This window comes from Chionomys nivalis, chromosome 8 (genome assembly GCF_950005125.1).
Source record: "Chionomys nivalis chromosome 8, mChiNiv1.1, whole genome shotgun sequence".
NCBI lineage: Eukaryota > Metazoa > Chordata > Mammalia > Rodentia > Cricetidae > Chionomys > Chionomys nivalis.
This window is the reverse complement of record NC_080093.1, coordinates 55,714,591-55,742,271: the sequence shown is the minus strand read 5'-3', so window position 1 is coordinate 55,742,271 and position 27,681 is coordinate 55,714,591. Positions and strand designations below refer to the sequence as shown.

The 27,681-nt window shown below is 48.8% G+C and overlaps 1 protein-coding gene across 1 annotated transcript in view; it reads right to left on the bottom strand.

Annotated features, from left to right (window-relative positions):
* Chid1 (chitinase domain containing 1) overlaps positions 1–27,681 on the bottom strand; it is a 36,529-nt gene that overhangs the window by 6,795 nt on the left and 2,053 nt on the right. Inside the window, exons 2-10 of the mRNA XM_057777064.1 lie at positions 22,172–22,325; positions 20,502–20,651; positions 19,558–19,690; positions 18,386–18,430; positions 17,295–17,401; positions 16,072–16,133; positions 12,057–12,149; positions 4,587–4,688; positions 3,412–3,567 (exon numbers count right to left, since the gene is read on the bottom strand). Of these exons, the coding sequence (XP_057633047.1) occupies positions 3,412–3,567; positions 4,587–4,688; positions 12,057–12,149; positions 16,072–16,133; positions 17,295–17,401; positions 18,386–18,430; positions 19,558–19,690; positions 20,502–20,651; positions 22,172–22,282 (959 nt within the window). The 5' untranslated portion in view covers positions 22,283–22,325. The remainder of the gene's footprint in view (positions 1–3,411; positions 3,568–4,586; positions 4,689–12,056; positions 12,150–16,071; positions 16,134–17,294; positions 17,402–18,385; positions 18,431–19,557; positions 19,691–20,501; positions 20,652–22,171; positions 22,326–27,681) is intronic.

The window sequence follows — 27,681 nt, the reverse complement described above, 5'->3', positions numbered from 1 at the left end:
CAAATGTATCACAGGAGAATTACAGCATCACCATGTTAGGAGCATCCACAGCCCATGCTGGGAGGAGCCCACACACTTCCTGGCCAGCTGGCCTTGATTCACTCATCACTAGGATGATTCTATGGCCTGGAGGCAGGGTGGAGCCAGGGGGGACACAGTCCACAAGAGTTCAGCTTACATGGGGTAGAAGGGAGAAGAAAGCTGTCCAGTAGGTCAGTGTATGTGCAGTGGCTGTAATGCTTAACCAGCTTACTTAATGCTGAGTTAGCCAAGTGAGGGGACGAGGACAGGAACCCTAAACCTCAGTTTCTGCCACTGTTAGGGGTGCCATAACTCTAGAGACAGGCAATGAGCAGGCCATCCCAGAGCTTCCTTAGCAGCCCTGGTCATATAGAAAAGGGACACTACTCTGTAGATCCCACCATCGGGCACAGATGTCTGCCTAGCTGGTAGAGACAAACATACCACAGGCACTGGCTTGAGAGAGGTGACTAATCACCCCATCTCAGAGCCTTGGCTCCATCTATAGCTGAGCAGATGGTAGGAGGCTGAACCATATCTCCCTTGGAGAGGACTAGGGCTCTGTGATGGAGGCTAAGGTAGGCTGGCAGATCGTCCTGAGACCCTGCTTGGATTCTCACAGAAAGAGCAACTGAATCCCAAAGAACTGAAGAAGCTCACCTGCATCTCGCCCAGTCATTATCTGCCCTAATGGGGGCATCAGTAGAGGTAATCCAGGTGATGACAGAAAGGGTGGCATCCTGCTAAGCTGTGTTCTTGAGGAGCAGCTAGACCCTAGTCAGTCTGTCCCCAACACCTTCCCCCAGAATCTAGGGCCTAGACGCTGTTCCTGGCCTGGGGGCCTCGGGGATTGCAGCTGGACATTGTCAGCAGGGGACAGGTCTGTTTGCCTCACGGCCACCTCGCTTATCTGGATTCAGCTCCACCACAGGGGCTGGGCCACAACAGGGAAGAGACTGTGATCTATGGCCCCAAGATTCCCTGTGCCATCAATCTGAAAGAAATTCTGCTTTGGGAAGAAAAGTCAATGAAAACCCTTGTAGAGGCCCTGTCTACAACAGGTCCCTTGACCTCACACACAAATCTAAGAGAATTTGGTGGGTGAGCAGCAGCCAGGGTTGGGCCCTAGACAGAAGGAAGAATGAGGCTGACACTCAGTGTCAGAGGGTTGCTGCCACAGGAAGAGCACTGGTGAGACTCTCCCCTTCCCTCCTCTTGGGAGGAGATGGCAGCTGATGGCAGAGCCACCCCCAAACCTTCCCTGTGACAGTAAAACCTTGAGTCAGACATTCACAGCTTCATAGGATTAAAGGTCTCACACTTCAAGGCGAATCTTCACTGGCTTCTCAGCAGATACACATTCCCCTCTGGGGGCTTCTCATGTGTGTGGAATGCCCCCCCCCCATGGAGTACTGTTTATTCTATGGAGACAAGAACTGCTGACTAGCCTGATCTACTACCTGTCTTGGCAGAGGAACTCATGTCTGAGGTCTAACCTTGGTCAGTGAAAGCCACTTAAAGCCAGGGTGCCTACACAGCCTTGGAATTTCAAGGGGAAGGAACCCTTCACCCCAGCACTGGTTGTCAGATAATGCTTGGAATTTGGGAGAACAAACTAAACAGAAAATAAGATCTGGAAACTGGAGCTAGCGCAAACATGAGGACTGTCCTTAGACTTAAGTTAGCCTGAGCTACAGAGTAAGTTCTGGGCCAGCCTGGGCTACAGAGCATGATTATCTCCAAAACAAAAGGAAACAAGAACAAGGAGAATGAGATAAGGAAGAGAACACATAGTTTCTGTGACAGCAGGGACACAGAAGAGTCACAGTACTGGATTCATCCTGTCTTGCCACCTTGCCTTGCACACATCCCAGTAGAAGAGACACAGGATGAAAGAATGAGAGTTCTTCACTCTGGAACAACATGGCCTGGAGGGACCCTGTGAACAATGTCACTGGGCATAAGTACACAAGTGTGTATGGGCAGCAATTTGCTTTACCCAAGGCACAGGTCCAACTGCAGTTGACAGTGACATCAGTAAGAAACAAAGTTGGTGCCAACAGCAGGTGAGGGCAGAGGGTGAGTGAAGGCTCTGAGCTGAAAGCACAGCATTTCCGGAAATAAGGATAAGTAACCCCAGTTCAGGCACTGGAAGGAGAAGGCCCACAGGGCACCCCCCAAATAGGAAGCCTATCTCACCTTGTGCTCCTAGAAAGCTGAATTCCGAGTTAATAGCAGAGGGAATGGCAAAAGAAACCAGCTTCAGGGGCTGGAGCAAGATGGCTCAGAGGTTAAGAGTACTGGCTGCTCTCCCAGAGGTCCTGAGTTCAGTAACCACAAGGTGGCTCACAACTACCTGTAATGAGAACTGGTGCCCTCTTCTGATCTGCAGGCAGAACACAGTATCATACTAAATAAATATTTTAAAGAAAAAAAATCAGCTTCAGAGACAGCAATAAAAGCAACCAAAATTAAAATAAAGCCATTAGAAGTCCAACACACCTCGGGAGCCAAGGGGCAAGCTAATCAGGCCAGCATGTACCACACACACTCTTGTCTGAGGGAGCAGAGAGGGAGGAAAAGTAGAGGAAATTAAATGCTTTCCAAATCTGGTAAAAAGCTTGAGTGTGGCCGGGCGGTGCTGGTGCACACCTTTAATCCTAGCACTCAGGAGGCATAGACAGGTGAATCTCTTGAGTTTAAGGCCAGCCTGGTCTACAAATCAAGTTCCAGGGTAGCCAAGACTAGACAGAAAAACCCTGTCTCGAAAAAGAATAAAAAGTGTGAGTGCACAGTCCATGGAGAGCTCGACGAACACTGAGCACGGGTGACACAGATGGAGCTGACCAGACTGCTGAAACCAACAGCTAGTACTAAAGCTTGGAGGCAGTGGGGAGATGAGCACACAGGAAAAGCACAGGGAGAAAGCGGGAGCAATCTTTTAAAACACAGATGCTTGGGCTCACATTATTAGAACCACAGAGCCAAGATGTTGGAAGAGACCCTAATTGGAGGAAATGATGGGACCAGAAAGGAGCTAGTCTTGGCCATGCCCACATGACACAGGCGCAGCCCAGACGAACCACGCACAAAGCCATGTCACATCCAACCCTGTTCCCAATGGCAGGACAACTGCACCACAAATGCAGACCTTGGCGATGACACCAACACTGTGGGGAAGCTGCTAGCCCTCACAGGCCTGGGGTGTGTCCAACAGAGAACTGAGGCTTTCTGTTCAACCCATATCTCAGACCCCACAGTCTGCAAAGCCCAAAGGAACCTACCCCTAACCTCCTCAGTCCCAACTTTTCTCCCTTTTCCCAGGGATTGAAACCCACACGTCTATGACTAACCACACCTGGAATGTGACCCGGAGGGCCCTGGGCTCACCTGGCCCCAATGACAGGCTCACGGGCATCCTTGGAGGCTGCATAGTCCATGCCGTAGAAGTTCAGCCCCAGGAGGATCTTGCTTCGCCACTGTGACTTGGGGTCTAGGACTTGGACACAGGCTCGAATCCATGACAATGGAGCATTAGGGCCAGGCCTGCAAGTTAAATGGAGAATGGAGCCACTCTTAGCAGCTGGCAAGAAGCCCTGCATTTGACTAGAGTCTGGTCCTCTAGGTTATCCATTTGGACCCATTTCCTTCTGTGTTATAGCAAATGCCTCTCAAGAATGGGGATGCCAGGGATAGTGGTGCACACCTCTAACCCCAGCATTTAAGAGGCAGAAGCAGGCCTTTGTGAGCTCAAGACCAGCCTGGTCTACATGGTGAGCTCCAGGACAGCCAGTGCTACACAGAGAAACCTTGTCTTTAAAAAACAAAACAAAACAAAAACAACAAAAAAACAGGGCTGGCTGGAGAGATAGCTCAGCAGTTAAGAGTTTACACTGCTCCTGCAGAGAATCTGAGTTCAGTTTCCAGCACCCACATCCAGAGGCTCATAAGTGCCTGTAACTCCAGTTCCAGGGGATCTGACACATCTGGCCTCCTTGAGAACCCACACACATGCTTATACCCCCAAACACAAACACATATGTATAATTAAAAATAACAAAATAAATCTTAGAAAAATGAGACTCTGAACATGTTACAATTTTTTTAAACAATAAACATATCATTGAAGTACCACAGGCAAAGTGGCCCCAGCACCTTTTGATGGGACCCACAAGTGCCTTGAATGGGACAAAGTACTAATGTAACCTCCCCATCCCCAGAGCAGTAGGAACAGGTCTGGAATACTGGGCAAGGAAGGGTCAGTATACATGCAGCTGGGGCCAAGGCCCAAGGAAAACAGAAGCAGCAGACATACTACGCCTATGTTACTGGTAATGAAGCACCTCCTAGGGAGAGACTGCCCAAAGAATCACCTCTCCTGAGAATGAGGCCCAACAGCATCTGCTTCTATCTGGCAGCATTCAGGTGCAGAGAAAGTGACTGACTGTCCATCTATGCAGAGCCACAGGGCCCATAGGCAGATGTCTGCTTGAAAGACCAAGGTGCAGGTCTGTGTCTTCCTGAAGACTCCCCGTACCTACAGCATCCTACCAGCACATACTCACTGTTGTGATGTGGAGTAGTCGTATGTCATGAGGCTGAAGCCATCTAGCACAGGGGCCAGTTTTTCAAACTCCTTGTGTGTAAACATACCCAGCTGGTCGGTCCTGTGACAAGACAAGCACACCTACCTCGGGTTACTATGTATGGCCTTCCCCAGTCAGAGTCAGACCAGACCTGCTGTCTGGGATTCCAGCCTTCTCTTCCCTCTACGAGGACCTTCGGCACTTTCCCTCAGGGATGGGGGCAAAGTGCTATTTGTCCGGAACCATCCATACTCCAGGTGCTAGGATAAGGGCTGAAGTCAAACAGAGATATCCCTATTTCCTTGCCCCTAGAAAGTTCTGAGGGAAAAAGAGACAAGAGCTGCACAACGTATCTGGGACTCAGCCCTGTGCCAGAACCAATCCATAGTGGGAACATATGGGACAGCACAGACTCATGGAGGTCTCTGTTGCCCAGACATGGATAAGCAATTTCCCCATGTCTCCAGGCCTGGGCCTCTGCAAACGCATTATCTTAGCCTTGTAGTAAAACAGTTGCTCTTACTTCTGCTCCCAATCAAATGGGGCCCAAACATTCAATCCAGAAACATAAGGACTCTGTAATGACTGGAATGAGAGGGCTCCTTCATATATTTGAGTATTTAGTCACCAGTTATTTGAACTGTTTAGAAAAGTTAGGAGGTGTGGTCTTGCTGGAGGAGGTGTGTCACTGAGAGGGGAACTTTGAGGTTTCAAAAGCCTGGCCAGGTGCGCTCTCTCTCTCTCTCTCTCTCTCTCTCTCTCTCTCTCTCTCTCTCTCTCTCTCTCTCTCTCTCTCTCTCCCTCCCCCTCCCTCCCTCCCTGCCTGCCTGCCTGCCTGCCTGCCTGCCTGCCTGCCTGCCTGCCTGCCTGCCTGCCTGCCTGCCTGCCTGCCTGCAGTTCAGGTTCAGGATGTAAAGACCTCAGCTACTGTTCCACTGCCATACCTATCAGCTTCCTGCCATGATGATTATAGACTAGCCTAAAACTGTAAGCAAGTCACCAATTAAATACTTTCTTTTACGGAGTTGCCTTGGTCATGCTCTCTTCAGAGCAATAAAATAGTAATTAAGACAGAATTAAGCATGAAAAAAGCTTGCCTGCTCCTATGTGGGACCCTCATCCAAGAACCCACCAATGTTTCCAGGCTCCTAGTATGTCAGGCTCTGCTGTTTCTATATCTGAGTGGCTGTAGCTGGAGGCTGGCGGAGGAGCAGCCTTCCCTAGTCCTATCTTTTTTTTTTTTGGTTTTTCAAGACAGGGTTTCTCTGTGGTTTTGGAGCCTGTCCTGGAACTAGCTCTTGTAGACCAGGCTGGTCTCGAACTCACAGAGATCCGCCTGCCTCTGCCTCCCGAGTGCTGGGATTAAAGGCGTGTGCCACCACCACCCGGCTCCTAGTTCTATCTTGTGACAAGGATCAGCAGTATGGTTGGAGGAAGGTTCAGATGGGTGTGGCTGAAGCCTTTGAGCGAGAGGCTCTTGGGGCCTAGAAGGCTCGAAGCAGAGTAGCTACACCTGGTAAAGTCCCACCAAGGATCTGTAGCCTCACTGAAAGCTGGGAAAGAACTGAAGTCTTACAGCAGTCCCACCAGTCACCATGAAGAAAAGCAGGCCTCTATCAATGGGAAGATATTTCTGCATAGACATTTATTCCTTATACAGGGAGGGGACACGGATCCAGTCTGAAGCAACAAGAACCTCTTCCCCTGCTAAATCACACTGGTCAGGCTGCAAGTATACTCGGACCCCAGGTCAGAAGCTCAGAAGGAACTATAGACAAGGACTAGTCAAAGTAGACAGTATCTGCTATCTACTAGATAACAGCCCTGCCCACTGTCTGGGCTCCTGAGACCTAGAATGGTACCCGCTTAAGTCAGACCTCACCCAGAGGCAAAGGCCAGGCCAGAGGGCACTCTGCTCGTTTAAGGTAGATTACAAAGGTCTGATCACCACACGCTTCTGCCCAGGCACAGCTGGTTCCAGTGCACAGTGTTGTTTGCTGTCATCTGACCTTTGGGTTCACTGTCTCTAGGCACAGACCCCAGTGGTCACCTTTAGCTTCTCCAGGCAGGGCTGCCACAGCATCTGCCCTCATTGTGTCACTGGGACACTCACTGAGCAGGGCAGGAATGGATGAGAAGACAAGGATGGCTGAGAGCAGGGGCATGAGGAGCACCTGGAGAACAGGGGTGGGTCAGAGGTTCTGACACCAAAGGAGAGGCAAACCCGGCTGCAAGGCGAGATAGAACACAGGGGACAGGAGTGGGTGGGGATGCTGCAAAGACCATGGGACCCTGTGGGGACTACTTTCCTGGGACACACATTATTCCCAGAGGTCCACTCATAAAACCCTACTCCATAAGCTGGGGCAACAAGGACCACCCACATGTCAGAATGGCCATGTTCTTAAGTAGTCATGACAAGACAAAGACAAACAGGAACACAGCCAACACTGACCTGAAATGGAGCAACCCCCAAGGTGGTGGCCATCAACAGGAAAGAAGAGAAGCCACTAGGCTTCTTCCTACTGTTCCTCTCCCACCCTTCTAGCTACGTCGTTGGGTGCTCTCTAGGAATGCGTCACCCGCTTCCGCCTTCGAGGAAGAAAGGCTATGCAGAGGCTGTTACTAGAGCCATCTCTCCCCAGCCTGTCCTGCTCCTGCCCCAGAACCCTGGGAAGCCTGGCCACTGAGCTATTTCTCTTTGATCCACAGCACCAGGACAAAAGGGTGTTTGAGAGACATAAGAATAGCCTGTCATGCCGGGCGGTGGTGGCGCACGCCTTTAATCCCAGCACTTGGGAGGCAGAGGCAGGTGGATCTCTGTGAGTTCGAGACCAGCCTGGTCTACAAGAGCTAGTTCCAGGACAGGCTCCAAAACCACAGAGAAACCCTGTCTCGAAAAACCAAAAAAAAAAAAAAAAAAAAAAAAAAGAATAGCCTGTCAAGAAGCCACACACAGCATGACTTCCAATAAACAGAAATTACTACTCTTGCTTAAAACCTCATGTTCTGAATTAATTTCTTTTTTTTTTTAAAGATTTTATTTATTTATTATGTATACAACATTCTGCCTCCATGGATGCCTGCAGGCCAGAGAGAGGGCACCAGATCTCATTACAGATGGTTGTGAGCCACCATGTGGTTGCTGGGAATTGAACTCAGGTCCTCCGGAAGAACAGTCACTGCTCTTAACCGCTGAGCCATCTCTCCAGCCCCCTCTGAATTAATTTCTAAGGGAGGAAAACAATGTAACAAAACACATCACTGTCAGCCCTATGCAGGGGATAGCAAAGAGGAAGGAATTCAGCCCTAGCAGAGAGACACTTTTAAGTGCCCACCAAGGGCTTAAGATGGGGGTCATACCCAGACTACCTTTTCTTTCCAGTGATGAGTGCCTCTCTTCTCCAGAGAGCAGGACTGTAATGACACTGAGCTAGGCCTCTCCAGCCATGTGGTCCTTTATCCAGATACCCTGCAGCTAGGGAAAAAACCCAAATGGTGCTGGGTGGGGCACACGGTGCAGCTGCAGCCTGCAGAAGTTACTCATGATAAGTCAGCTGTGGGGGACACACCTTTCATCTCTGCACTTGGGAGGTAGAGGCAGGTGGATATCTGTAAGATTAGGGCCAGTCTGGTCTACAGAGCTAGTTCTAGGACAGCCAGGACTACACAAAGAAACCCTGTCTCAAAAAATCAAAAAAATAAGTTACTCATGAACATTGTGAGAGTGAGGCATGCAGCTATGAACCCACTGGCCTCACTCATTACTACCTGCAACCTCAGGGGAGACAGGGGCTGTCAACTCTTAATCATTCCCCAAGGCCACTTTATCTTAGCAATGCAGCACCCTTTCCTACTCTGGAGAGCCCAATATACAAACCTTTGTCCGCTGTCCCTCAGCCCACAGGGTGTGCTTCCCTCCTTCAGTGGCCCATTAGTACCATCTATAGCTGGCAGCTCCACATTGGAGTTACACAGACTTAAGGACCAACCCCCCCTGGAGCTGTCCCACAGCTTTCCTCTGAAACCTCCTGCCCTTGCCCCTTGTGACCCTAGCCACCTCTGACTCCTGTCTCTCCATGCCCCTGGGTGGTGAATCAACTCCCTGTCCAACTTCTAGGACAACTGAATGGGTATTTAGCACAGGTTTACCCTACAGTCACCAGTCCCTGTTGTCCATCTTGCCTGGCCTTGTTGTTCCTGTGGTTTCTGTAATCAACCTAAAGCCAAGGAAATGTTGGTGATTGACCTGGTATTTACCTTGCCATACCCCTCTGGACAGTATGTTACTGGTCCCTGAGAAACCCAAGAAGCTGGCTAGAAGCAGACTTGATATTTCTTTTTTTTTTTCTTTTTTTTTTCCTGAACTGCTTGCCATCTTTATTTATACTTCAAAAACACACATGCTTTTCCCATCCTCCAGTATTGACCTCCAACAAACACAAATATTTCAAATATGTTACCCTTCCAACTTTTACATTAAAACAACCTTTAAACTGAAAACAATGCTCAGCATTTTGCTAGCTTGACTAATAATCAAGCCCTGCACATCTTGTTCTTACAAAGCTAAAAGGCGATTAAACATAGGTACACATTTTCAAGAACTACAGTATCATTCAAAACTTAACAAATCATATTTACAGAAATAGAATTGATTTGTCAACTTGCTTTTATATACAGCCTAGAACCACTAGCCCAGAGATAGCACCATTCCAGCGCACTATGCCTTCCCACATTAATATATCAAGAAAATGCCTCCATAGACTTGCCTAAGACTTGATATTTCTTATGTCCCAAAGATGGTATGTTGCTGGCCCCTGCAGGTTTGAGGCTCTAATTAAACTAGGTCTTTAAGGCTACCACTCTGCCCTGGTTTTTATATTGCTAAAAGCACCCAGATGACCTTGGAAGAAATGGTCAAGGTCAGCGTGGCTAAAGAGCTACCCAATTCTAGGGCAAGTTCCATGACTCTTCAGTGCTGTGGTAGCACAGCTGGAGGCCAGCCCTAGCAGCTCTGACCTAACCTGCCTTTGGTGACAAAGGATATAAGTGAATTTTCATTTGATGTCGAGAAACAATTCTCTGCCCTCCCCCTACCAGAGCTGTGTTTTAGCCTTTGTGAGATGAATTATAACATGACTGTGTCCTGCTGAAGATGCAGGGCACAGCTGCTGACTGGGCTCCCTTGCAGAGGTGGCTCTCTAGCAAAGGGTGGGGGAGGACACAAAAGCACTCCCATGCTCTGGAGTAGTACCAGCAGAGCATCCACAGAAACGGAGGATTCTAGTATCCCACTACACTCAAGGCAGAAGGGTTGATCCCCAAACCCACAGGGCCTCAATCAGTCCAGGGCCCTGCTTCCCCTCAGATTCTTACCACCTCTTGGTCCTTCCAGCTGCTGCAGATGTCCCCCTCCCTCTGGGAGCCCTCCAGAATCCCTCTCCCCATGGCTACATGGGGAGAACTATGTGCCTCGGTCACTGCAAACTGAGTGGTGGAGTCGGCCTCGGCTTCCAGGACAGGACCCACTTTCCAGCAAAGGACTGGGAGCTTGGGTGAAGATGCTTGAGCTGAGAGATCCTCCTCAAAATCTGGCACCCTAACCCTGACCAGAGCCTCACCAACTGCCCCGGCTGCTGAGCTGTCCACTCCAAGTTTCCACCCAGTTATGGCACCCCAGCCAACATTACACCAGTTCTAGGCAAGCTCAAGGATCAGAGCATCAGACAGTCTAAGTGCTCCACACAAAGATGCAGCCTGGAGAATAACTCAGGCTCCAGTCCCTGGACAAACCCCTGACTTGGGTTCCTCTCACTGGCAAGGATGGGATCATCGAGCTACAGGTGCAGCCCTGACCTGGGATCCACCAAGGCAGAGATGGATTCGTCCTCACTTAGCATCTCGTGGTCAGCTCAGCTTGTCTACATGGTGAGTTCCAGGCCAGCCAGGGCTACACAGTGAGACGTTGTCTCAAAATTTTAGAAAGTGATGAGTTAATGTAGCACCTGCACCATGCTTAGGCAGCTGACAAGGATGCCAGCTGCTGGAGACCCAGCCTGTGTCACCTAACACTACGAGCGCTCACTCATGGGCACAGTGGTAGACAGTCCTCATGCTTTCCACTTCCCAGGTTCCTACCTAGAGGCACCAGAGCCCACTGCACTCTGGATCAGCACTTCTGGGACGAGCCTGAAACCAATGTGGAGAGACTGCAGCTGTGTTCAACTGTCCCCACTTAATGGGCTGGGAGCCGAGAAAGGTTTAGGGAGAAAAGTCAGACAAGAGGCAAAAACCAAGGCCATAAAAGGGCCTTGGCACCCGCAAGGTTGGGATGGGGAAACCACCCTCGGCTGGTGGGTCTGCTTGAGTAGTATCCTCTGTAGTAATGGGAGGCACTAGGTGACACAGGGTATGTTTCCAGCAACTAGTGTCTATATCGGCTGCCCAAGCACCTTGCAGATGCTACATTAACTCAAGTCTTTTTTTAGACATCTCATTGTGTAGACCAGGCTGGCCTCTGAACTCTCAGAGCTCTGCCTGCTTCCAACTCCTAAGTGCTTGGAATAAAGGGACCTGCCAACATGCAAGGCACAAGTCATTTCTTTTATAAGCAGCATCCATCAGCCTGCCAATGATAGAACACAGGCCCTGGAGGCATATCCAACCACATCCAGCTACTGTTATTTCAGACAGCTGAAGGCTCAAAGAGAGAAGGGTGTTTTCTTTCAATGTTAGGTCAGGGAGCTCAGCTTCCATCTCAGGGGTTAAGGACCAAATAGATAGGGCTGCCCCGGAAGCTAGTGGATACCACAAAGATTCCCAGGACTCCCACGCAACAGTTCTACCCCTTTTCCCTGTCCCATTCCTGCTTCAGCCTGCCATGCCCGCCGAGGTCTACCCCCAGGTAATTCTGAGTCTCCTATTTCCCAGTCTTGTTATTTTTAAGCCAAACACTGGTGACTTCTCTGAGATGTTCTAGGCAGGGTGGACACGGGAATCCAGCTGCCTTGGCTCCACTGTTAGTACCCAGGTCACTACATCTTGTCCCAGAGGTTCCAAAGGAGCTGTCTCACAGGGCTGGGAACAAAGGCCCACCCAGGTACATTCAGTAGCCCCAGCTGGCAGCAGCTTGCCCAGCTATAGTGTACTATGCTATAAGCACAGCAAGTACTGACAGCCTAAGCACTGAACTTAGTGTCTCGGAGTCCCAGAATCAGATAATGAATCTAAACATGTAGATTCTCATGTTGATGAATTTCTCAATAGTATGCCTATATTGAGGGACAAAACAGGTTAGAAATGCAAGTCAGCTTTTCCCACCCCACAACCCAAGCAGAAGGTAATTAGCATCCAGAGATTTTTTTTTTTTTTTTTTTTTTTTGGAGAGGGGAGCTCATGCTGATGAGAGGTGGACCCTTGACCAACTGTTTTCCACTAGAGTACACTTACCCAGGGGTGACAGCAGGTGGGATGACCAAAATGACCAACAGCCTGGCCTGGTGCAGTGCCTCAGCCAAGTGAGTAAGCATGTGGATGAGGCCTCTGCAAGAACAGAGAATCAAGATTAGCCCAGAGTACTGTGGGGCTCCCTGGCACCTTCTGCTTCAAGAACATAACAGATAAAATCTTAGCTTTAGGCTCTATTGAAGAACTCCAAGTCCCTTCACAGAGTTTCCCATACCACCCTTCCATGGGAACCCCTGAAGGGGACTGATAAAAAGGAGACCATACTCCAGTTGAGGTAACCTTTCCTCATACTTGGGTATCCCAAGAGAAGGGGCGTTTTTTTTGGGGGGTCACTTAAGGGCCTAGAACACTGACTCAGAGGAATCCTAGTTACCTTCAGGCTGAGAAACAGCACAAAATACTTTGAACAACATACCAAGTAGGGGCCCTGGGAAGGAAGATGGGGTAGGACCCTTGGAATAGATACAGAAAAGCTGGAGGCAAGAGATGGGGGAACCAGATGAGAAGGTGGAGGAAGCAGCTGGTGGTGGACCTCAAGGACAAATGTCAGCTTTTCTCTGCACATGTTCTGGGAGCCCACTCCTTACGCCTCTATTGGACTGCCCGTGACATGCTCAACACCAGCTGCTTCCCTCAAGGTGGCCATCTTACAGGAGTTGGCCCAATGCAACTCAGGAGGTTCTACTGTTCCTATGTGAAGAGGTCTTCCCTCCCTCTTGTACTGCTGCACCCTCAGGAACAGCGCCAATGGCATACAGGTTGACAAGTTCTACACTTGCAGAGTCAAAGCTGAGTGCCCTACTGGCCATGAGACTTGTCCCTAGTACATCTTTGCAAACAGTCTGGAGTCCTCTCTGTGACCAACTACTGGACAGCAATGGCTTCAGTCTCTCTGATGTGGCCCAAACTGAGCTGTAAGTTCTCAACGTATCAGTGATTCTACTGTGACAAACTAGCCACGAGTTCCAGTTGTCTGTTTTTCTTTGGTCTGGTATAAACTTTGCAGGTTGCAGGTGACAATATAAGTATGACACAGAGTTTTGGGGCAGCCCATCCCGACACTTCCTGCACACCACTTATGCAGGTGGGCCAGGAGAATGCTGTCCATGCTGTCAGAAACCCAGGAATATGGAAAGCCAACCCCACCAAAGAGACCCTTCTGCCTAACTGTAGGACAAACAGCAGGATGATCTTTTTCAAGGACATTCAAGACCTAAGGACTAAGAGGGGCTAAGACTGCTCCAGGGGTTTGCAGAAGACAAGTATGAGCCTACCTCATCCCTCTCAAGGGCCCACACTACAGCCACTCTGGATGTAGGGACTCTATAAGCGTACCCCACAGAGTTTTAGTGGGCCTGGAAGTAACAGTGTCCCCATAAAAGACCCAGTCAACAGATCCTGGGGGCAGCCTGGCTCTGAGCCTGTGCCTAGTAGTAGCAAATACATGTGATCGGAAGCCACTGAGCCCAGCTTTTGGGCTGGTACACTGGGATGAGACCAGTTGAGGGGCACAGAAAATAGGTACTTGGTTAGCAGTTTCTCTCCAACTTTACCAAGGGACCAGCATCTTCCAGAGACAAGGTTACCACAGAGCTGACAAACCCAAAAATCTACTGCTGCCATCAATAGCCATCACTTCCCCTGCCACTGTTGCCAGCCACATTTTGGGGGAGATTACTAATATAAGACCCGTGGTGTTTACCGAGATGAGCCCTGTAAATGGAATTAATTTCTGATTAGGTCTGGCTAATGTCAGACTGCTGCCCATAACATTACCTACTTTAGGGGCAAACAAACTGATACTTCATGGGGATCGGGGGTTTGGTTCCTTCCCTGAAGAGTCTTTGGTGGGGAATGTAAGCAGAACAGGAACCTAGCAGGACCTGTCTCAGATACCTGAAATCTGAAATTAGGTCCCCTGAAGGGTCTCTAGCCACTTACTCCTGCCATGTCTACAGCATCTGCCTAAGAGCAGATGACCATGACAGATGGCAATCTGAAGGAAAGACCCCAGAAATGAGTCACACAGTTCCCTGACACATCCACTATGCTCTGGGAAAGTTGGGCTGTCTCCTGAGACAAAGAGTCATGGGCCCTACCATCACCTTGGATGAAGGGCAGGCACATATGCACCAAACAGGCTGACTTAGCTCTTCAAATCCAAGCCAGATGCGTGTCATAGTGAGAGGCAGGAAATGGCAGTCAGAGCAGTAGTCTCCCTAACCATTCCCACGGTGTCTTACCACAGCCATGTCCATCCTGGGACAGTGTCCAAAGGAATCACAAACCAGATGGCTTTTGCTGCTCAGGACCTGGCCACTACCTATGCCTCAGCCCCATGACTGCCCTGCAAACAGCCGTCCACTGTTCTGAGCACAAAGGCCCAGGCAGGCTGCTCCTACCTCCACCCTCCTACTGTGGATGCTGAGACCCCCACCCCTAGGCCTCCCTATCTGATATTAATGATCCATTGGGAGCCCAGACACAGTGCAGCTGTGACTCGCTGCCTACTTAATGTGCTGAAACACAAATGAATTATCGCTAGTCTCTGATTAATAGATCTGTAGTCTCCAGAATTAAAAGAAGGGATGGCTAGCAGTAGAGTCAGCACTGGTGGGGCTCTATGCCCAGCAAAGACACAAAGCTGGGACTGGAGATGTCACATGGCTGAGAGTCTGGGGCACCTAACCCTCAGGTCAGAACTGGGGTCCTTCAGGGGCACTGCAGGCAGAAGGTTCCCCACAAACTCAGGAACACACTTCTCCTGTGGTGTTCCCTGGTTGGGGTCTTTCATCAAGGGCAAGGCCCAGGCACACCTAGCTTTAGGAATACCTTCCTCTGGGCTCTCAGAATGGAGGGCCTGGACATCCCTTCATCAAATGTCCTTTTCATCCCCGCCCCTACAGTGCTTCATCTAAACCAGGATTTCCCTTGCAGACCACAGGAGAGTCGTGTGGGGATGCTGCCTCCAAGTGGGCAGAGTTGAGACTTACAGTCTTCTGTAAACAGCAAAGCCTCTAAGAGTAACACAAGGGGAGGGAGCCCAGAACCTTGTGAGACAGTAAAGGACAAGCTGTGGCTTAGGAAGTCCATAAGTGGACTCCCTTACACAGAAGAGAAGTGGAGCTGACTCCTCTACTGCCCAAACACCTGGGCTCTGCAGCTACGGGCTGCACAAACCTCTACTGAGGGTGTGCCCGGACAGCACCAGCCTTAAACAGGGCAAATGTTTTTTTGTCATCTTCTATAGGGCAGAATTCCCAACTTGGCAGAGCTGGAAAAGGTATCTGTTTCAGGTTAGCCAAAGAGCCCGAGCTAAGGATCGAGGAGGGGCCTTTCCTCAATGCTATGGTCAGTCTCAAGCTATGCTGGAGCTGCGGGCACTTTCCATGATTCCCTCCTTTCCTGGTCTCACTGGCAAAGTGAGTTTCTGATGCGTTGTCTGCTGGCCGGTACTATGGGAGCAAGGAGATGTGAAGACTTCTATAGCCTCCTCCCAGCAGACAACTCCCAAGCGCTTGACATTCTTTCCCCAGTAGACGACCATCACACCCCAGGTCTTGGCCACAATCAGCCTCTTTTCAATGTTCCTGGGAGTCTCCTTTGTGCTCAGTTGAGGAAATCTCTACTTGGGTTCAAGCTGGACATCTGTAGCACAGACCTGGCCACCCTTCTCTCACTGAGTCCTCTTGGGTGATTGTAGTGGGAGCTGCGGGCAGCAGGAACACAGCCCGCAGCTCCCACTACAGGTGATGGTCCCCCATTTCCTTTAGCCATTCAGGAGGGGCCTCCAGACTAGCACAGTGATGTGGTCAGGACAATCTGCCTGCCTCATGGCTATTCCTCATGGTTTCTGAGTAGGCCTCCACCTTTTGCAGGGTCTCATCCCCAACCCAGAGCCCAGAAGCTGAGGAAGGAAGGCCCTCCCAGGCCTATTCCCTCTCCCTTGGTCTTCCCTTAGGCTCCTCCAAACATAGGGGCCCACATTCCCACTCACACATGCTTCTGGCTCAGCAACTGGCTCCAGACCTCCACCACAAAACCATCAAAATGCTGGTTCTGAAAGAAACAGGCAGGTGAGGAGAAATGGGAATCTAGGAGGATTAAGGGAAGACAGGAAGAAGCCACTGGCTCTGTCCACCTGGCAAAGTAGCTCAATCACTTACTCACAAGGCAAGACCTAAGTCTGCACTACACATTCATTAATTCCTCTGAAGCAAGCAGCATGGGGAGGAGGTACACATGGCAGCCAGAAGGGCAAAGGTGCTCAGTTGCCTACACTTCTCCACCCTTGCTGTAGCCCAAGCATACTGATGGCCAGCAGGGATGGGCCACCCCAGGGAGAGTTATGGGGTTTTAGCCAAAGGAAGCTTTCTGGGCCTAGAGACAAAAACTATAATCTCAGACAAAAACTATAATCTCACCTGTAATCTCAGTCCTGGACGTAGAGGCTGGTGGATCAGAAGTTCAAAGCCAGCCTCAGCTCTACATAGTGAATTCAAAGGTCAGTCTGGGCTATGTGAGATACTGTCCCAAAAAATTTAAATTAAAAAAGGCCACTAAGATTGTTTAGCAGATAAGGATGCTTTCTGACAGGGCTGAAAACCAGAGTTTGATGTCTGGAATTCACAAGGTGGGAAAGAATAACTCAGCAAGTTGTCTCTCTGCCCTCTACAAATAAGCTGTACCATTTACCCTCTATACATGTGCACACAAAAATAAATAATTATGTTTTTTCTTTAAAAAAAAAAAAAAAAAAGAGGCACTGGGCATGGTGGCGCAGGTCTTTAATCCCACCACTTGGGAAGCAGAGGCAGGTGTATCTCTGTAAGTTTGAGGTCAGTCTGTCTACAGAGGGAGTTCCAGGCTAGATAGGGCTGTTACACAGAGAAACCCTGTCAAAAAACCAAAAAGCCAGACAGTAGCAGTGCACACCTTTAATCCCAGCACTCGGGAGACAGAGACAGGTAGATTTCTGTGAGTTCAAGGCCAGCCTGGTCTACAGAGAGAGTTCCAGAACAGACTGCAAAGCTACGGGGAAACTCTTGTCTTGAAAAAAAAAAAAAAAAAAAAGAGCAGCCAGGTGTGGGCCCTTTGAGAGCCTCAGTCAGAGAGGGAAGCAAATGAGTAGGAGAGTGGGGAGTGGGAGGTACAGCCTGTTGGAGAAGTGGGGCCTGGTGGCTGGGCGCTTACAGGTCCTGAGGAGTGCACAGGTCTCACCTTTGCCACCTGTACCACAGTCTTGCCGAGTTCTTCTATTTCATCCTCACTGTCTAAGACATTCTGAAAATCATCGTAAGTCCAGTCTTCAAAGAGAAGCCGGGGCACTGGTAGCAGGAGAGAACACACAGAAAGATTGTGGCTATGAAACACTGAATTACCTTCTCCTACTTGTTTGCAAAAAGGTTCCCCCTTGGCTCCCAGACCAGTGACAAGCAGGAAGGCTATCCAAGGCAACTATGGATCTATACAGTACAGATATCCTATACACACATAGCCTAGCAGGAGGAGGAGGGGGACAAGGAGATGCTAACATATCAAATACTCCTAGGGCTCCACCTTTCAGGAAACTGGCTGGGCCAGACCCCAGTTCATCTAGATCCTTGTTGCTGCTACCCTGTCTACCTCAATCTGACCTGGTAGCTTCCACTCCTGCACCACAGGAGGGGAATGCCAGGCCCCTTCCTGTCATTGCTTCTGAGCCTCCAGTAGTTTCCCCTAAGCCTGAGTCCCACAGGCTTCCTCTGCTGTCCTCAGGTTCGTGCTGTTCCTTGGGAAAATTTTTCTCCCCATACCAGCTGTGAGCTTCAGAGGCATAGGAAAGGTAGGGACATGCCGGGCGGTGGTGGCGCACGCCTTTAATCCCAGCACTTGGGAGGCAGAGGCAGGCGGATCTCTGTGAGTTCGAAACCAGCCTGGTCTACAAGAGCTAGTTCCAGGACAGGCTCCTAAACCACAGAGAAACCCTGTCTCGGAAAAAAAAAAAAAGGAAAGGTAGGGACAAAGTCACCCTTAGGCAGGCCCAGCCTAGGGTCTGGCTCCAGGAAACTCAGTAACACTTGCTGGACAGGAAGAAAGAAGGAAGAAAGAACTATGCAGGAAAATCACCAGCCAAAGAAGGAGGTGCTTGAGTGGGTGATCAGGCTCAGCTGACTGCTCAGAGCATTCAGGGGAGAGATTTACCCTCACGTGGCAAAGCCTAGATGGGAAGGAATGTGAAAGGACCCTAGGTCGACCCTCGGAAGGTTGTACCATCTACATAGTATGGCTGAGGCTGGTCTCCTGACCATGCCCAGGCCTGCTGGACTCACCTATGCGCAGGCCTTTGGCATGCTTCTTGACAGCTCGCATCCACCCTGTTAGAGATGAAAGGGACAGTCAATATACAGCATATGTCCAGTCCAAAGATCCAGACCATTGCCCACTCCTGCCCCAGCCCAGGGGCAGCCTTACAGTTACTCCTATCCTCTATCTCCTCTACACCACTCCCTCTTCCTGCCCCCAGTCCCTTCCTCCCATCATCTTCCCCAGGTCTTCACAGCATCGGAGAAAGCCATTCTCAGAACTCCAAAACCAGCTAGCCCTCTCCTATCAATTCCGTGGTTCAGCTGTGTGGACCAGGCCCCTCAAGAGCACGTGTCAGCAGTGAGCTGTCCTTCTCTAGCCTATGCTCCTCTTTGGACACCAAAGGCACAGCACTAAGGAAGAGACTGACAAGGGGGAGCCAATCACTTCACTGCTCAGCTGTACAACTTGCCTTCCTTATGCTCACATGCAGCCCTGACATTCATGAGAAGGAACAACAAACAGCTCCTGGGTCTAGAGTCGGAAAGGAAAGGGCACAAATTCCCAGTGTTCTTCAGTCTGTCATCTACTGGACAGTCTCTCACCTCCTATAGCTGACCACACAGAGGACCTTACAGTGGTGACCACCTTAGGGACTATCTTTACCTGGCAGACCATGCCTCACACTGTGAGCCTAGCCATGTGGTGTGAGACAGCAAACTACATGTCCCTCATACTCACACCCACGTACATACCTAGTCACATTTGACATCTCTCATGGTCACACTCCTATAATCACATCCAGAGTCATACCCACATAGGCCTTGAACTTATAATTATCCTGCTTCAATTTCCTGAGTAGCAGGGATTACAGGCCTATAACAGTAGAGTCACAATCAACATATCAATACATATTCACACTAATACTCGCTAGTCATGATACCTGGGTGTGGTAGCACTTGGGAGGAAGAGACAGATGGATTTTTGTGATTTCAAGGCTAGCCAGGGCTACATAGTGAGACTCTGTCTCAAAAACAAAACAAAACAAGTACATAACCAGAGTCACATACTCTCAGACACACACAAACACATCCACACCCACACATAGTACACTTTTATATTCACACAGACACATGTGCACACTATCATACTCTTCTTAGCCCTCAGGGCAAGCACAGATAAAAAGAAGTGGAAAAACCTTGGTCCACATCATGGAGGCCTGTGATTTCAAACATCTCACGACCACGTCTCTTCAGCTGCAGCCAGACTGGTGAGATCTGTGTGAACTTGCTTCCAAAGACTTTGGCAACATCATAGCCATGGCTGTTCCACTGGTAGAGGAAAGAGAGGGGAAAGAATGAACAGTGTTGCCATGCTGCTGTCACTTGATGCTTTGGACATGCCCAGGGCAGCCATCAATGGTGTGGGAGGGCCTTCTGTCTATGTATTGCTTTCATTGGTTAATGAATAAAGAAACTGCTTTAGCCTGTAGAAAGGCAGAACTTAGCTAGGCAGGGAAAACTAAACTGAATGCTGGGAGAAAGAAGGCGGAGTCAGGAGAAGACATGTAGCCCAACTGGAGAAAGACCCTGGAACTTTACCTGGTAAGCCACAGCCTTGTGGTGATACACAGATTAATGGAGATGGGTTAATTTAAGATGAGTTAGCCAGAAATACACTTAAGCTATTGGCCAAACAGTATTGCATATAATATGACTTCTGTGTGATTATTTTGGGGCTGAGCAGCCGGAAACAAACAAGTGGCCTCCTACTACACATCATTATCAACAGTGCAGGACTTGAGCTGCCATCAGTTCCCTACCTGGGCTTCCTTCTCTCCCTTTACAAAACTCCTGGGATTGTAACGCACTGCCCGGGATCTAGGCTGATGTCCCTTCACTGGGGCTCTAAAGTCTCCACTTCGACTAGACAGCCCTAGAGTCCTCTCTACACTCAGGAGAAATTGCTGGGGGGGGGGGGTCACCTGAAGCCACAAGGAGCAAGCCTGAAGAAAACCATGGTACCCTTCCCTCTGACATCTCTATGCTAGCATCTCTCCTATAGTCTCACAGGAAGAGCAGCCAGGGAGAAAACACCAGCCAGGAGGACAGCCCGGTTCAGCACCACAAAACTCTGACTTACCGGAGTGACATAGCCTAGGACCTCTCCAGCAAAGTTTCTCTCCCGAGCCCTTGCTGAGCAGTAGCTACGATGTTCAAGAACCACATCCTCAGCTTTGATGTCCGTTACCACCAGACCCCGATCTTGGACAGGTTTATCTGAAAACTGAGTCTGAAACAAAAGGGAGAGAAGAAAGCTGTCTGATATCTGTTCTCACCATGAAATGTGGCATAGAAGCAGCAGGAGCAGCAGCAGCAAGTCTCTTCTTTCTGTTCAGCCACAGACCATGTCTCTGGATTAACATGGCACTGCTCATCTAAAGACCTTATAGGTAGAGGACTAAGGCCACAGTAGATGACTTATTTAGAAGGGCTCTAGCACTCAGTGAGCAAAGCAGCTTTTGCCAGGGGCTATTCAACCCTTAATCTGAGCTGGAGATCTGGCAGGAGGCTACCGTGGCTCCTTCTACATATGAAGATTGACATTTACTCAAGACCACTGGGCATCTAGGCACCATAGGTTCATACACTGAGGATGTGTCAAACATATGCTATCCACTGGCCAAGCCCTACCTGCATCTCCCAATCGGGATGCTAATATGCCTGCCTCTACCCCACCGCTGAAGTAGTCCATCAGGTTCTCAGCTAGCCAGTTCTGTCCACACTTTGGGGGCCCATTGCAGCCTTCCCTGATTTCCCAGTGTTTGACTCCCTGGTCTTCCTGTGAGAGACAGAGTTTCTGTTGCTGTGATGAAACACCATGAATTGAGAAAATTGGGGAGGAAAGGATTTTATTGGTTTACACTTCCATATCACTGTTCATCCTTGAATGAAGTCAGAACAGGAACTCAAATAGGGCAGGAACCTGAAGGTAGGAGGCAGGAACTGATGCAAAGGCCATGAATGGGTGCTGCTAACTGGGTTGCTCATCATGGCTTGTGTGTAGTCTGCTTTCTTATAGAACCTAGGACCACCAGCCCAGGGATGGTACCACCTACAATAGGCTGGGCCTTCCCCCATCAATCACTAATTAAGAAAATGCCTTACAGGCTTGCTTACAATCCAATCTTATGGAGGCAATCTCTTAATTGAGGTTCCCTCCTCTCAGATGACTTTAGCTTGTATCAAGTTCACATAAAATCATCCAGCACAGATAGAGATGCCCACTGTATGGGTTCTCTGCCCCAAAGTACAGAGCATCTATCAGTTTAGGCATGGGTCATAGGTATGGTCCTGTGTCAGCAGCCTGGTCAGCAGAATGGGGACTACTGGGGCTAAGGAGGGATCTGGATGGGGGACCACGTTTGGGTTTGCAATCCCTAAAAATGTCCCAAAAGAACAGCACAAGGGTTGTGACAGAAACACAGTTTGGGACTGTAAAGATGAGAGAATTCAACAACCATGGAATAGTGACAGCAGACAGAAGATGGAAAATGTCACAGCATACAGAGTCTGAGTAAGGAGAATGGATGATGATACCAAAGGGCCTGTTGCCTCCAGTTCCAGAGGCTGGAAATTCAGAGCCTCAGCAAGAGTCATTCCCAGAGTCACACAGGCTGCCTACTGGCACACTGCTAGCTTGTCAGAAAGCTGTGTAAGGAGCCAGGAGCCAAGACACTCCTGGTTCACAAAGGTCCCAGCCAGGTAGAACAGGTTAGCTCTTAGCCACTGTGGTCACCTCAAGTTCCCTACCTTTTCCAGCAGCATCTTTGAGGCAGCTTTTTTGGCATCTGACTTTGACAAGGTGGTGTGAACGGAGCCACAGGCCAGAGCAAGCCAGAGGACATGAAGAAGTGGCCACATGGTGGGCGTGTCACAGAAAGAACCAATTTCTAGGTCCAGGGGGCTGCAGAAAGAAAGGAGTACATGAAGGCAGATGACCAGAACAGAAATACAGTATGAACTAGACAAGTGTACTTATTCTAATAGGGCTTACGTCCTCAGGGCCCTTAGGTCAGCCCTTCCTACTAAAGTTAAGCCTCTAGAACTTCTAGATTTCCCTGCCCAGATCACCAGGTCCCCTCAGACAATTGCAAGCTGTCCAAAGATGTCTTCCCAACACAAACCAGCCAGCTAACTAGGAAAACTGATTCCCACATTCCCCACAAATCTAAAGAGACTTCAGCAGCAATGAGGCTGAAGTATGAAATAATGAAGTCATAGAAGGTGCTAGAACAAACTATGGACAACTACTTACGTAATCCCAGGGCAGAGAAGTAGTTTTCAAGTATATCAGTGAGGAGAAAGAATACAAAAGAAAGTATCACCAGAGTTCAATATTTAAAAATGTGTAACTTTCAGGGCTGGAGAAATGGCTCAGCAGTTAAGAGCACTGACTTCTTATCCAGAGGACCCAGGTTCACTTCTTAGCACTTACATGGCAGCTCACAATTGTCTGTAACTCTAGTTCCAGGGGATTTGACACCCTTACACAGACATACATGCAGGCAAAACCACCAATGCACATGAAATAAAAATAAAGTTTTTAAAATGTGTAATTTTCAAAGCAGGGCACTGTGTCAAGTGCCTATAGTTTCAGCTACTGGGGAGGCTGAAACAAAAAGCTTGCTTGAGCCCAAGGAGTTCATGGCTCGCTTGGGCAACACAGCAAGACCCTGCCTTAAATTTTTAAAAAAGATAAGTAAAACTTTCATTTATAAAGTAAAAAGCAGCTGGGTGGTGGTGGCACGTGCCTTTAATCCCAGCACTAGGGAGGCAGAGGCAGGCGGATCTCTATGAGTTTGAGGCCAGCCTGGTCTACAAGAGCTAGTTCCAGGACAGGCTCCAAAGCTACAGAGAAACTCTGTCTCGAAAAACAAACAAACAAACAAACAAACAAAAAACCAAACAACAACAACAAAAAAACCTCACCTTTTTTGGGACACATTTGACAAATTTCTACCCATAGTTATCCATAATATTCAAGAAATTTTTTTTGGTTTTTCCAGACAGGGTTTCTCTGTGTAGTAACCCTGATTGGGCTGGAACTCACTCTGCAGACCAGGCTGGCTTTGAACTAGAGATCTACCTGCCTCTGCCTTCCGAGTGCTGGGATCAAACACCAGCCAAGGAAATAAAAATAAATTTTTATTTATAAATAAAAAAGCCTGGTGTGGTAGCACGTGCCTGTAACCCAGAACTTAGAGAGGTAGAGGCAGCAGGATCAGGAGTTCCAAGGTCAGATATGGATGTGGAAGCCAGTCTGTTACGTGAAACTTTGTCTCAAAAATAAACAAGCAAACAAATGGACCAAAAAGACATTCCAGTAAACAATGTCCCACTATAAATACAAGAAGAGGTTTCAAATATAGAGATACTTAAGAGCCCGGGAATAAAGAAACAAAACACAGATGAAACATAAGATGGCGTCTCCACTCAGTATGTGAAGGGTTACGAAGAATGCTTCCTGGGAAAACAACTCTCGGGCTCAGCGGGAATTTCGCTGGGAAAGGCCTTTGAATGACAGTGTGGCCATAAATATTACACTGTCCACCATACACTTCCTTCCTTTTTCAAGTTCCACTTCAAAGAACTTGTCCGTCTGTCGCCCCGTCCCCCCTCCCGCCCAGCACAGGAATCAAGCTTAGGGACCCAGAACCTCTGATACTGGAACTCAAATGAGCATGACAGTGCCTATGATGGTGATCAATGAGAAAACACCACAGACTGCATTTATGCAGTACAGCCTGTTGTCATTTGCTTGAGGCAGGATCTTATTAGGGACATCCCAGCTGGTATCCAACTCAAGATCCTCCTGCTTCAGCCTCCCGGTGACAGGACGACAGGCATACACACACCGTCATCCGAGCCCAGCTGTCTTGTTTTTATGTGCATAGTGCTCACATAAAGTATATAAGGAGCAAAAGTAGAAGCTGATAGGGATCTACGGGTCGTTTCCTTTCACCTCTATTTTCTGCACCGAATTTTCTTAGTTGTACAATTCACTTTTAGGTTCTAGGAGATTCTGGATAAACATGGACCATCAGGGCTGTCAATCCTTTGTGGGACTTCAAGACAAGGTGTGCAGAAGTGTATCAATCTAGTTGTATGTTTCTGGCAACACACAGTTTACTAGACCAAGCCAAAGAGCTCACATAACCCCAGGGGGGTTCTGTGGAGACTGACCCAGCCCAATAGATGAGCATACAGTTTTCCTCTGTGGTCAAGAGCACCTAAAGATGCCAGAATCCTAGGCTGAAAGGCTCCAGAAAAGGCAGCCAGGCAGAGTATGAGCCATTAACAGTACCTTAGAGGCAGGCCCACTCCAATGCCTGTCCACCCATTCCCAGGACCTCCTGGGCTGGCTGCTTGTTTCCCTTCTACTTCCCGTTGCTGTCACTTCCCTGAGACTGCTCCTGGGGTGACCTGTGGAAAGCTAAGATTGTGGCCATAAGCCTCGAGGACACCAACACACTTGTGTGGACCTATGACTAACAAGTGGTCTTTGAGTAAGGCAAACCAGGAAGATTCTATTAACTACAAAACCAGCAGAAAATCTAGACCTCAGGCACTGAGGACTTAGGAAAAACTGGAGAGTATATAAAATAATACCGGATGCTTGAAGCCTCCAGCAATGGCACTGTTTGTTCTAAAAACTGGCTGTTTAGAGGGGTAAGATCTATGATTCTCTCACCCTGTTCTCCCATCCCACCAGTTTTTCCTCCATGACAAAACGAGAATTAAGAGGAGATAATTCTGTATCTCACGTTACTCAGCTCGCCACCCTGTTTTCACAATTGTGAAGCTTCAACTCCGAGGTTCGTAGCCCCAGGGAATGGGAAATCCTGACCACAATATAGGCTTGGGACCAGTGGCCCAGAAAAACGTACAGCTTGCTTGGCCAGTTTGAGCCTGTGACTTCCCTAGTTCCCAAGGATGTCTTTAGCCTCTGCACCTACATAAGCAAGGCTTCTCTCCCCTGGGTGAAGAACTGGGTCACAGAAGGAAAGTAATAAGAAACCAGGGGTAAGTAGTCCAGGACTGAGTGTATGTCCAGGTTCCCTGTGATCTTGTGTCTCTACTAATATCTGTTATCTAGACCTGCAGCTGAGCCTCTGTTCACCTCGTCAAAAGGCCCTTGGCCTACCACCTCCTTATCCCCTGGCCTGAGACCTTATACCTACAGGAAGAAAGGGTGGAAGAAGCCTAGCCTGGGGGCCCAGGCCTAGAACCCCACTACTTGGGACTTGAAGTACAAGGATCTAACGTTTAAGACCTGTCTGTACTACAGACTTCTAAGCCGGTTTAGATCACTCATCAAGACCCTTTCTCTGGTGGCGCACGCCTTTAATCCCAGCACTCGGGAGGCAGAGACAGGCGGATCTTTGTGAGTTCGAGGCCAGCCTGGTCTACAAGAGCTAGTTCCAGGCCAGGCTCCAGAGAAACCGTCTTGAAAATCCAAAAAAAAAAAAAAAAAAAAAAAAAAAAAAAAAACCCTTTCTCAAAAGAAGGAGGAAAGGCTGGGAATGTAGCTCGGTAATCTGGCACTTTTCTAGAACACACAAGGCCTTGCATTCAACTCCAAATGCCCACTTGCCAAAAAATAAGGGAGATGGGATGCGCTGAAGAGATGGCTCAGCAACTCAAAGGATGCACTGTGCCTGCAGAAGACCTGAGTTAGATTCCCAGCATTCACAGCAGATGCTCACCACCACCTGTAACCCCAGCTCCAGGGGATCTGACACTCCTCTCTGATTTCTGTAAACATCTGCACTCACATGCTCACACAGACACAAACATCTATGTGTACTTAAAAAAAAACCAAACAACTTTTTAAGGGATGGAGAGATGGCTCAGTGGTTAAGAGCACCAGCTGCCCTTTCAAAGAATCTGAGTTCAATTCTCAGCATCCAGATGGTGGTGGCTTACAACCATGTATAACGAGAGATCTGGTGCCCTCTTCTGGTACCTGCTTTATACCAAGCTAACAATGGAGAGCATGCTACAGGCCCAGAAACTCTGGGGCTACAGATCCCATAGCACTGGAAGGACTGTCTTAGTGAGGTCGACAGTTACAGCAGAAGCTTTCAAATCTTCCTCAAGCGAACTTGAAGCAAGATATGTCAGGTGCTTTCTACAAAGAAATACATTAATGTGTGCAAACTGTGTATTTATCTGTTGCGTGTGTGCAGAGTTAAAGAAGCTAATCAGAGTCGACTTCAGTTCTTTTAAGAACTAGCTTTCAAGCCGGGCGGTGGTGGCGCACGCCTTTAATCCCAGCACTTGGGAGGTAGAGGCAGGCGGATCTCTGTGAGTTCGAGACCAGCCTGGTCTACAAGAGCTGGGACAGCTCAAAACCACAGAGAAACCCTGTCTCGAAAAACCAAAAAAAAAAAAAAAAAAAAAAAAAAGAACTAGCTTTCAGGGGCTGGAGAGATGGCTCAGCAGTTAAGAGCGCTGGTTGCTTTTCCAGAGGACCTTGATTCCCAGCATCTACAAGTCAGTTCACCGCTGCCTAACTCCAGTCTCAGGGGATCTAATGACCTCTTCGGGCACTGCAAACACACGGTGCACAGACAAACATGCAGGCAGAACTCACACACACATAAAAATGAAGTTGGTGAGAACACTAAAAGTGGGGTAGGCCGGAGAGATGGCTCAGCAGTTAAGAGCATTGGCTACTTTTCCAGAGGATCGGGGTTCAATTCCCAGCACCCACATGGCAGCTCACAACTGTGTGTAACTCAAATTCCAGGGGCTCTGACATCCTTCACACAGACAGACATATCAGCAAAAACACTAATACACATAAAATAAAAATAAACCACTTTTTAAAAGTAAAAAAGGAAAGAACTAGCTTTAGACTGGGCATAGTGGGTCACATCTGAGATGCCAGCACTAGGAAGATGGCAGCAGAAAGATTAAGAGTATAAGGCCTTAAAAAACAAATGAGTACAAGGTCAGTTGTACCTATGTAGTTGAGTTCAAGGCCAGGCTGGGCTAAGAGATCCTATATCAAAACAACAATAACAAAAAGATGGCCTTTGGCCCTCAGATTGATCTCCTGCTTTGGTATTGAAAGACTTTTGAGGGATGCTGACTGATGTGCCTGACTAACTGTTAGCTACCACCACCTATTAGTGTTTTAGTGCCACTAGTAGGTGGATCGAATCCATGGCTCCACACATACTAAGCAAACACTGGGCCACACTTTCATCCCTCTGAGTTCTTTAATAGATTCACTGCTCTTACAGCAAACATGA